Consider the following 11704-nt stretch of genomic DNA (forward strand, 5'->3'; position numbering starts at 1 on the left):
AATACTGTATTAGGAATTAAATATCATTACGGATCAACTAAGACAAAATATATAATTACTTTCCTATTACAGCATATGATAAAGCTCTTTGGAAGGATCCATGAAAATGAAGAAAGTTAGCTGTTGTTAAATTTATAAGTCCAGTACTATGATATCGAAGTTTGAAAGCATATGGGAGTTGGTTCTACTATACACGTGTTAAGGCTTGTATAATTATGACGCAGTATACCTGCACGGTGAAGTTCACAACTTTGTGATGCTTCTAATGGCTGTTTCATTAAGTTTGACACTGGAAGTGGTCAATAGAATATATCCATTAATGAGAGGAAGTTGGCCTAAACACTATACTAAAATATTTACTCTTCATCACAGGTGAAGTATTTTCTTATTGTACCTAGAACATTGTATTTGTCAATGTATTATAACTGACAATTTACACAAATAATTAGATGAGGCATAAATAGTTTTGATAGGTAAATGAAAAATCTTAATTAAGTTTAGTCCCTTGCTACTTTCATCACAGCTTCATTCAGTGGTCTGCCTCACTTTCCCTAACTCTCAACTGTTCTTTCATTCTCATGGACATGTGTGTAAGTGTCCCCAGTCCTGAACTGGCCACTTTTCTACAAGTCCACAAAATTCAATGTAAGTGGAGACAAATATAGCGCTAAAGACCTCCCTATTTCACCCTACCTTCTTGTTAAACCAAGATTTCCATTCCCCAAGCCAGGAAGGACCCTATACAAAGTTGAGTGTCTCCAGGAACCTTGCACAACAACCCAACACCAACTCCCAAAATCTTATCAATGAAGGATATTTCCAATTCTCTTATCACGTATTGCAGTCCTGAATTGTGTCTTTTTTCTGTTTTTTGTTCTACTTTATGCTTGTGTCTGCTTGTAAGTGGCAACCACTTCACCAATATATCATGTTATTATCCCTAGTTGTTGAACTAGGTTACTGTATCACACAGGTGACAGCCACACTGCCATGTAACAATTTTCAGGAGATTTTTCAAAATTTGTTTCAGTTTCTCTTTTAACCTAAGAGGGTGTATAGATCAAAAACTATAGTATATGACTGGGAATTTACAAGCTTTTTATAGTTCTTAAATTCGTAAGGTGAGGCACTGATATAAAAGTGTCTGCTAAACTCTTCCTTCATAAACTTAAACAACTTGGTCCTTAACACTAACTCATATTCTGTTCAAAATACCAAAAAATATTAATGTATAAGAAAACTTATTACATTCATTCCTCTACATAAAAAAATAAGAGAAAATATTCCTTTTACACTGACTAAAGCATTAATTTTCATTAATTACATTAAATCAAGAAAATAATCAGAGGTTACCCAGCAATAAACCCAAGTGATAGTTATTCTTCTCAACAGCAGACATGCACAAGACTAGACTTCAGCTTTAATAGGAAAATAAAAGAAATTATATCTTACTTAAGAGCTGTGGGTCTCCCTGATAAAGTGCGTGAAAATGCTTGATGTGCCCGAGCTGCTCCAAGTTCTGCCGCTTCTTCTACATGAGGGGGAGGAGTGACGATGCCTTCTCCCTCAACTGCTATTGGAATAATTCGTTCCCGACGAGACTTCCTGTAAATATTATGTCCAGAATTCCATCATACATGTGTAGAGGTAAAACATTTTAGATCTCTTCTCCCTTCAGCCCTTACCTAATGACAGGATGAGGATAGGCACAATATTCATGAAGTCAGTTTAAAAGTGGGGAATAATATTTAGGGAGTATGTCAACAATAATCAGATTCTCCAACAAAAGTGATTAAGAGCCAATTCCATTATCCATGTCTACTGCTCTTCTGTACACCCTGCTCAGTCTGTTAACACTACACACACTCTTACTATATGTGGCCTTTACAGTCATGTCCCTCTAAAACTCCATCTTTCTCATATTTTCTTTTAGTTGCTTGAATCTTTCTACAATTTACTACTTAATATCCTATTTAACAATTATTTTGAACATCTTTCTTTGCATAAGGATAATTATTGCATTTGACAGTTCCCTGGTGCACTACTTTCAATCTCTCTTCTCATACAGACTAAATAGTGTCTCATCATTCCTTTCCCTCAATATCCCACCATTTACTTAATTCACTCCAAGAGCTTGATTGTACTTCATTGTTCATATAAATTATTTCAACATGACTTCCTTCACACATTGGTTTCTGTCTCCCCTTTACCCTCATTCTTCACCTGAAGCAAATGCTATGTACTAGGGATTCACCTAAATATCTAATACACAGTAGGCCTAAGATTTCATAATAAACTCCTTCCTCACTATAAAAAGAGCTCTATCTAAATAAATTCACTTTTTGCAACAAAAAATTCATTATGTATGATGTGTAGTTTACTATAACATAAATTTTGTAAGAACAGTTCCTCCTACTTCTCTCTATTCCTTCACACACACACTGTTCACTAAAGATCATGACACCTCCAAAATGTCTTGCAAGTTCTTCTAAAATTCAAGAATCCCCGATGAAGAAATCTTGGAAGATCCTAACTCTGGAAACCTAGTTTCAAGTGCTTAGAAAATCTAAAAGTAGTGAGGAACCCTCAATAAGCAAATGCTCAACTGGAAGGAATGCAGACAAGATTATGAACTCAATGGTTCAGTCAACTTGACTATCACTGTGGCTAGTAGTTAGCCATCATACAGGGAGGTACTATCGCCTGGGAAGATATTGGAAGCATAATGGTAGACCCTGCTGCCATATGGTATCAAAAAAATTGTGACCAAGTCCTAGGTTGCTGATCTGTCTTTCTGCCTCATTTACACACAATTGCTGGGTCTCAATTGTTTCTCTTACTTTGACAACACAACATACATATACAGTATTGTTTCTCACTACAGTATTGATCTTTTTTTGGTCTGTGTATTTATTTATGGTCCTTTATTATTATTATTATTATTATTATTATTATTATTATTATTATTATTATTATTATTATTATTATTATTTTATTATTACAGTATTACCCCGCCTAACGCGGTTTCACTTAACGCGTTTTATCATATACGCGGTGCCTCGCCAGAGCTGAACTTTCACTTAACACGGATTTTTTCCACATATACGCGGTGAGTGTCCGAGACGCTATTTTTAGATTTGCCCCACCCGCCACCCTGCCTGACTGCCTGTTTTAGCTCATAAAATTCATACAAATTACCAGGCCAGAATATAATTTACATTGCTGGAATTCTTATAATTTGGTGATCATTTTGAATATAAACATCATATATTTTGCTTTAAACTTACAATTTTTAGATAAAAAATTTTCTCTAGGTAACTATGGTATCTTTTGTGCAAAATATATGACATTTATATTCAAAATATTCCTGGTCTTACAAGGAATCCAGCAATGTCAATTATATTATCCTAACTTTAGTTTGAGGTATTATTTATTAAAATTTAGTGGTTATCCCACACATCTCCTTGGGACGGTTGGTGGGGGGTGGGGGGGAGGGAGGGACCAACCGACCATCTGTTACCGTGTGAAGAATTATTATTTTTTTTTATTAACTGAAGATATTTGTTTTAGCTCATAAAATTCATACAAATTACCCGGTCAGAATATAATTTACATTGCTGGAATTCTTATAATTTGGTGATCATTTTGAATATAAACATCATATATTTTGCTTTAAACTTACAATTTTTAGATAAAAATTTTTCTCTAGGTAACTATGTTATCTTTTGTGCAAAATATATGACATTTATATTCAAAATATTCCTGGTCTTACAAGGAATCCAGCAATGTCAATTATATTATCCTAACTTTAATCTGAGGTATTATTTAATACTAAATGTTAAAAACTCTGGAAGGGAGGATTGGTGGGGGGTGGGGGGGAGGGTTGGGACTGACCGCGCGGTTGGAAGAGGGGGGGAGGCAAGGTGGGGTACTTTGATTGACAGATAGTGTCGTGAAGATTATTTTTTTTTTTATTAACTGAAGATATTTGTTTTAGCTCATAAAATTCATACAAATTACCCGGTCAGAATATAATTTACATTGCTGGAATTCTTATAATTTGGTGATCATTTTGAATATAAACATCATATATTTTGCATTAAACTTACAATTTTTAGATAAAAATTTTTCTCTAGGTAACTATGTTATCTTTTGTGCAAAATATATGACATTTATATTCAAAATATTCCTGGTCTTACAAGGAATCCAGCAATGTCAATTATATTTTCCTAACTTTAGTTTGAGGTTATCCCACACATCTCCTTGGGACGGTTGGTGGGGGAGGGAGGGACCGACCGACCATCTGTTAGCCGGCTGTGTAGTGTGAGAGGGGGAGGGAGTTGAGTCCATTATTTGAATGGACATTAACTTGGCGACTGTATTTCTCTATTTCTCTTAAGTATTAATTGTGTGCATGTACCATCATAAAATTAAGATGTTATTTTTACTACAACATAGGTATGTGCCTTCAAAAAGTGGAGTTTGGGGGTCGGGCCGGTTTCTATTGGAATTAATCCCATATGTTCTGTTGTTCACTTAACGCGGGACCCTCTGGGTTCAATTGACCGCGTTAAGTGGGGTACAACTGTATTATTATTATTATTATTATTATTATTATTATTATTATTATTACAGTATTAAATTATATTATACAGTGGTCCTTTGATTAACGAACACAATTGGTTCCACAGAGTCGTTTGTTAACCGAAAATTTCGTTAATTGAATCCATTATTTCAATGGGATATTGGGTAATTGGTTCCAACTCACAGAAAAAGTACATACAAAGTACTGTATACCGGTAATAGAATTAACAAAACATTAAATATAAACTAAATACAGTACTGTACTGTACAGTATAATGTATAACAATAAATAAAAACAATAGAATACTGTATTTTAACTTACTTTGAGGTGTGTATGTCGTACTACCAGCAGCTTTGTTTACATATCAAACAGCTGATTGTAGAGGCAGTCGATGATGACATGCCATATTCTTTACACAGTGCAATGGTTCTAATGCCTTCTTCATGTTTCATAATAATTTCTACGCTGTATATTATCAATATGTTAATTAAATTTCAGAATGACCAATAATTTTAATGTAAAAATGCAAAAATATTCAAGAGACCAACAAACTCGGTGTTCACTTCACTGTAAACAAAGTTAAACTGAGAAGCGTTGGTGGGCAATTCAATCAGCAGAAGGGCACACAAAAACTGTTCCCTATACTGTATATATTATCAATATGTTAACTAAATTTCAGAATGACCAATATAAAAAATGCAGAAATATTCAAGAGATCAACTTTCTTGATATTTACTCCACTGGAAATGAATGTAAACATAAAACCGATTACTGTATTGGTAGACTGGCCGATCAGCTGATCAGCTGATGCTCACAACAAAACGTGTTTCTCGTAATGCTTTCGTTAATCAATCTGAAAATTCTTATGGGAGCTAATTCATTAACCGAAATTTTGTTATTTGGACCGATCGTTAATCAAGGGACCACTGTATTTTTATTTAATATTTTTTCCACTTTTTTATTAATTTTTATTATTATTACCCTGTATTATTATTATTATTATTATTATTATTATTATTATTATTATTATATTTTTGCCCCCAGGCCCTGATGTGGTTCATTGACCTGTGCCCTGGTGGGCTAATTCCGTAAAAAAAAAAAAATAATAAGGTGATGGTTACGGTAGGTGTCAGCCTCCCTGTACCATCCCTGTCAGCCAAGATGATTATAAAACTGTTGGCACTGTATTGTGTGTCATTTTAGTTTACAGGTAGTTTAAATATAGTATTTAAAAACAGTATTGTACATCAATAAGTATAAAATGTTATTTTGTTTAGTGAAATACTGATGTTAGGCAAGATCTATACAGTACATGTTCTCCTCATTGTTTAACCAGACACTTCCTTAAGATTTTCCATGAGCAAGAATTTTTCTTACATATTACAAAACTTGTGACAGAAAGAGCATTAGAAGCATACAATGGAAATTGTACTCTTCAAAATTTGGTACAGGAGAATACAGAAATATATTACTGTACTAAAAACACTTGGTTATTGTGCAGTGAAAAAGGAGGTCGAGTCAAGGATGAAGGGAAACAACCAACCTTATTGGTTCGGGTGAGGGATTGTACATGGGTGATCGTGGGTCAGAGGTGCGTCTGTTTGGAAGCTGTGAAGGCTGTGGTGATGTGACCCTTGATCCTGAGGTGCCTACAGGCCTGTTGAGGGTAAGATTTCCATCAGTATTTAACTATCAAAAGATTCCGTTTCCTTCGAAATGTTTCCATAGTACACTGTACAGCTTAATTACTAATTAAAATAATTTTTCACAAGTAAAAAATTTTTCTTCTGCATGATTACTCACCATGAAGCAACATACTCCTACAAAAATGAGCAAGAATAGAATTTATACAAAGGCAGAAGACAATAAAGAACTTTGCTGGTGGGAAGGAACCCCCATGGGTGAGAACATTTCAAATTTGCCGATGGACAAGTGTATTGGAAAAATACTACAAGCAGAGCTTCTCAAAGACGTCTAAAGATAAGAAGAAAGTCAGTTACAGATTCTTACAAAATGAGTTGCTTTTATTCAGGGCAAAGTTAAATCAAGAATGGAACCCAAAAGTTTAGACTTAAGTTGTGGTAAGTCTAAAGAAAACATCAAGTGAAAAGAAAGAGGCCGATAAAATATGAAGCACTGTAGTGGCACAGATGGAAAGAATCTTTATAGAAGTGTTTGGGGCTGAGATGTATGGGAGTAAATATAGTACAGTGAGAATGGTTAAGAGAAGATTTGAGGAAAGACTCAAGAGACCTACAGAGAGGTACCTCAACTGAAATGGTGAAAATATTAATAGAAATGGCAAATAATATGAAGAGGAACACAATACAAGAGCAAAAATCATAACAGAAATAACTGAAGAATGTAAATATACTGTACTGCATACTAGTACTTTTGATGAAAAGGAATAAAGAGTAGATATGGTATGAGAAGAAATAATCAGAAAGCAGGAGGTTATAAGCATAAATATTATAGCTCAGCAACCAAGAGGTTTTGTACTGTGCACTTGCTCTGTGTCCTGAGATAATGATGTTACCGCACATGCCAGTTTACCTATACAATACTAATGGGTAAAAGACTGTACATGATGGGTATATTAAAATAAAAAATAAGGCTTCAGTAAATGTGTGTTACATGCTGTGGAAAAATCTATGGAGATAAGAAAACAAGGGGAATGAGTCTCTATGTGTGGGTCTTCAACGCTTACACTGTTCAGTTTTTACCACAAGGAATTAACTTTACCATACAGTATTTTCCTGAGTGGTCTTACCTGAGGCTACATAATAGTTACATGATTCTGCTTCCCTCATCAGCTGAGGTAAGTTTGTTCTTACAAGCTTATAATGATCTAAGCTGAACAAATTCTTGTTCAAACATTTAAATTATAATAAATCACTAACTAGCAGTTTTTATACTGTGATATTATACACACTGTTACACTTACACAGGAAGTGTATAAGTACAGTGTCCCACAATTAAAGCAGTTAATGTGTTCTTGAAAATTAACATGCTAAACAAAGACACACTGAACAAACATATCAATATGTGTAATTAGGGGTGAAGCATATAAACTTGAAAAATGCGCTTTACAGTACAGTATTGACTGGATGGTGAAACACTGAAAATGCAATATCAATTACATGATCACCTTGTTCAAGACACCTAAACCTCTATATCAATGCTGAGTGTAGAACCAAAGTCACACATTATTAACTCATAATACTGAGAAGAGAAGGTAAGAACCAACTTTTATCTGTTACATAAAGTGGATATGTCATAATTAAGGCGTGCAAGAAAGGTAAATTATTACCTAACCTTATCTATCTTACTGGTTGAACTGTTTCCTTGTTGTCACACTAATATACTGTACAAAAACAATTAATAAGTGCAACAAAACCTGGAAGCCTCATTAACTTACCTTTTAGACTGAATTAAATCATTGTTGTTAAACACTAATACTGTAGACAAAGGTCGTTAATAAAAATACAACTACCTGTACATAAAACTGTGTTAACTTTGTTGATGGAGGTATCCACTATTGATCATGATTTAGAATCTGCTTTATTTTGGCAGGGATAAAGCCTCTATTATTCTGAATTATGGAGGTTTTATGGTATTCCTAACCTAAAAATTCTGCTTATCCTAGACACCTATGTATAAAGAACCATTTTGAAATAAATATTTGCTTCAGCTCTAGAAGAGGGAAGTACCGTACTTAAAGCAAAAACTGTTTTAAAATGAAAACACAACTTAAAAGTGGTCTAAATACATGTACTGTACTGTATTCAATGTTCTACTAACACAAGATAGCTTCCATGTTTTGTTAACACACTGACCAAGAGTGAGGGAGAGGACTGTATGTTATATGGTGATCATCCACACGTTGCATTACTCCAAAACTAATGATGGACATAAAAATTAACACTGTTTACATCACAACCCCAAGAGTATGCCACAAGCTCTTCTGTCTGTGTATGTTGGGGAGCTAAAAGAATTAGTGATGATGGTACTTACCTATCAGTGCGGGAAAGGTTCTCACTTGTGGTGAGGTCATCATCATCATCATCATCATCATCATCCTCAAGCATGATGGGAATGATGCGCTCTCTCTTTGCTCTCTGCAGCTGGGCCTCTCCCATTCCATGGGCGGGTCCTACACTGTGTCGGACCTACAGGAGTAATGCATCAAGTGTTACTTTCATTTATACACTTAACAATTTTTTTTCTTTACCTCCCCTTTTTCTGTGCTTAATTTTTTCAGTTATTTTCATGAAATGACTGATCACACAACTGAACTGCTACAACATACACACACACACAAATGGGTTGCATTCTAAAATTTTGTTCATAAGTCCTTCAATCAGAACTCCATTTCTCATAGACACAATGTTATAATTTAGGGTAATGTTCCCATGCCAACCCACAAAAGCCAGTTTTGTCCATAATTAGGCTAAAATATTGAACATCTGCAATGAATAATATACCGGTAGGTTCAATGTGTAAAATCTGGTGTCTATTATGATTTATATTGTGAATTTGTGTCTTTTGCCATTGCAACACTGTCAAAAAGGCCAAGAGATACTCCAATGGGTATCAGTCACTAGAGCAAACACAATTCATTATGATCTAATGGGATTTCTGCTACAGAGTTTTCATTTCAAGCACAATAACTCAAGAGTTCAACAGTTGGTGTAGCAGCCAACCTTACACACGCCTCAACGCAGCTTTGTGTTAGTTTCAACCATTGTTTATTCTAATTAGTGTACAGTACAATGTTCAAGCCATACTTAAAGATTTACTCTACTAAAAACTATGAAATATTTTCTCTCAAAATTCATTACAAAGTAATTATGGAAGATAAAAAAAAAAATCATATAATAAATGAAGTTAATGGCTTCACCTCGGTCTGTACCTGTCCCCCACTAGCAGTGTCGACCAAGGTAGATGTGGACAAGTCTTGTTGGCTCCTGTGGTATTAAGTAGACTGACTGGTCTCAGTGTGGGGACTGTTGTTTCCTCTCCTAATTGTTACTGTGTTTTTATATTCTTACTACATTCTCAAACACACCATCCTTCTTTAACCCTCTCAGCCTCGAAGCCTGAGACACATATGTGCATGAAACTTACGGTCAGCCTCGGAGGTTTATGCCGAAATATTTTTGAAAAAAAATTTAGGGCCCATTTCACTGCCATGGAATTGTTTTATTAATTGTAATGGGGGTCTCTTCTAGCGTAAAATTTTCAGAAAAATTGTATGAAACCATAACAAATTTAAAATTCTTTAAATTTAAGCCACTTTTTTGGAATAAAAGTTGAAAAGGTAGGAAAATGTTTAGTAACATCTCGATTTCCATTCACATTTTCCTTGTATTATATGGTGTTCACTGATATGTACTATATTCCAAAATACAGGTGCTCCTCTACTTACGAACGAGTTACGTTCCTGAGGCTTGTTTGTAAGTCCAACTTTACACTTGTAGATACCAAACATATTGTAAAAACTGAAAAGATTATGGATACTTAGTACAGCTATACCCTTTAATACAGCCTTAAAACCTGACTCACTCTTCTCTTCTTAGGTAATGTTTGTTCTATCTAGAATTTTCTTCAAAATAATCCAGTCTCATCCACATTAAACACCTGTTCTGGCAGGTAACCCCCCCCTCAGTGATGATGTTTGTATCTCTGAAAGTTTGTAAGTTGAACGTTCTTAAGTAGAGGAGCACCTGTAAAGAACGAAGCATGTAGAATATCACGATAAAAAGAAAAATAGTACAATACAAGAACTCGTGGAATAATTAAAGGGCCGAGCGGCACACCCTCCTCTCACTCTAATGGCTAGAGCAACACTGGCTTCATGCTGTTCTGCCATGCACACGATGGCCAAGACCGTCTTAGGGAAGGTGATAAGGCCCACACAAAGAAAACGACGTCTGTCAAATGGCGTCCAAAGTTCAGTCAGTTTCACTCAATAGTTTTTGAGTTATTTGAAAATATAGCCCATAGGACGTGTTGGCACTGCGAGGCTGAGCATAAATTTTTTCACCATTTGTGTTCGACGCCACAATGGCGTCATGCGAGGCTGAGAGGGTTAACTACAACCACAAGTGGTTGTAGTGGTAAAACTACGAATTCATTACACAAATCTTTGACAGTTTCCCATTTCCCTGTTTTTTCGTGCTTGTCACTTCTTGGAACCAACTCTGACTTACCTTCTGACAATTACATCCAATTTCTAAGGTACACCTACAATTATTTCTTTTACTAGAACAAAAATCTTTTTCAGAGTAAACAGTAACTTACTTCTGATCTGTACTCCTGAGTCTTTGGGGTATCTTTGGAGGTGGGAGAAGTCAGCTTGATTTCAGCATATGAGGCCCTCTTGTTGATTAGGTCTGGCTCCTGGGCATCTGGTTTCTTGTTGTTCAGAACAATTTCCAGCTTTGTCTTCTTACGGTCAACATCCTTGGCTTCCTGTGCCTTCTGGGTGGTCTCACCTGGCCCCTGAAATATGGTAATCATAAAACTAATATGAAAATCCATAATTATGTTTAAAAACCATAAGTATAATTGTGGACAATCACTCATAAAATGTCTTGTGTTAAACCATATACCACTCGTTATTAATGTCAGTACAGTATAAGGATACCAGTGTTCAGAAGCTTATTTAATTCTTCTACAAAGAAACTCATAAATAACCAAGAAATAATTAACTTTAGATAAGGACATTTCATAGGCAAGTTTATAAATGACAAAATAATGAATTAAATGTAACTGAAATATTCTAGGAATGACTAACTTCATAAAATTGTCCTAAATGTTGGAAAAGTAAATATAGTATTCACATGAACAAACGCCATGCTAACACACTGACATTAATCAAAAAATTTTAAATGGACCAAAATATATGTTACTGCAAGTATTAATTACAAGGCACATAACATACAGTACACACATTAGCTGCAAGTATTAATTACAAGGCATGGATCACATATATACATTAACCTTCTTTTTGGTGAGAAAGAGATCACATAACCTAACCTATATTTCACTAATACAGTACTGTAGATACATTGTTACTGTACACTGAGTGCTAACTTCTAAAATTTGGGCTGCTAA

General features: G+C 34.9%; 1 protein-coding gene across 9 annotated transcripts in view; it reads right to left on the reverse strand.

The window, feature by feature from the left end:
• Nucleotides 1-11704, reverse strand: part of LOC121871386 — a 107774-nt gene that overhangs the window by 44362 nt on the left and 51708 nt on the right. For all 9 annotated transcript variants that reach the window (XR_006089868.1, XM_042373614.1, XM_042373620.1 and 6 more), the window contains 4 exons: nucleotides 10889-11089; nucleotides 8600-8754; nucleotides 6129-6242; nucleotides 1453-1605 (listed from right to left, as the gene is read on the reverse strand). Coding sequence is in view for 8 of the 9 variants with exons in the window: in XM_042373614.1 (XP_042229548.1) it covers nucleotides 1453-1605; nucleotides 6129-6242; nucleotides 8600-8754; nucleotides 10889-11089 (623 nt within the window). In the remaining variant the exon portion in view is untranslated. The remainder of the gene's footprint in view (nucleotides 1-1452; nucleotides 1606-6128; nucleotides 6243-8599; nucleotides 8755-10888; nucleotides 11090-11704) is intronic.

The sequence above is a fragment of the Homarus americanus genome, unplaced genomic scaffold (genome assembly GCF_018991925.1).
Source record: "Homarus americanus isolate GMGI-L3 unplaced genomic scaffold, GMGI_Hamer_2.0 scaffold45698, whole genome shotgun sequence".
Taxonomy (NCBI): Eukaryota; Metazoa; Arthropoda; class Malacostraca; order Decapoda; family Nephropidae; genus Homarus; species Homarus americanus.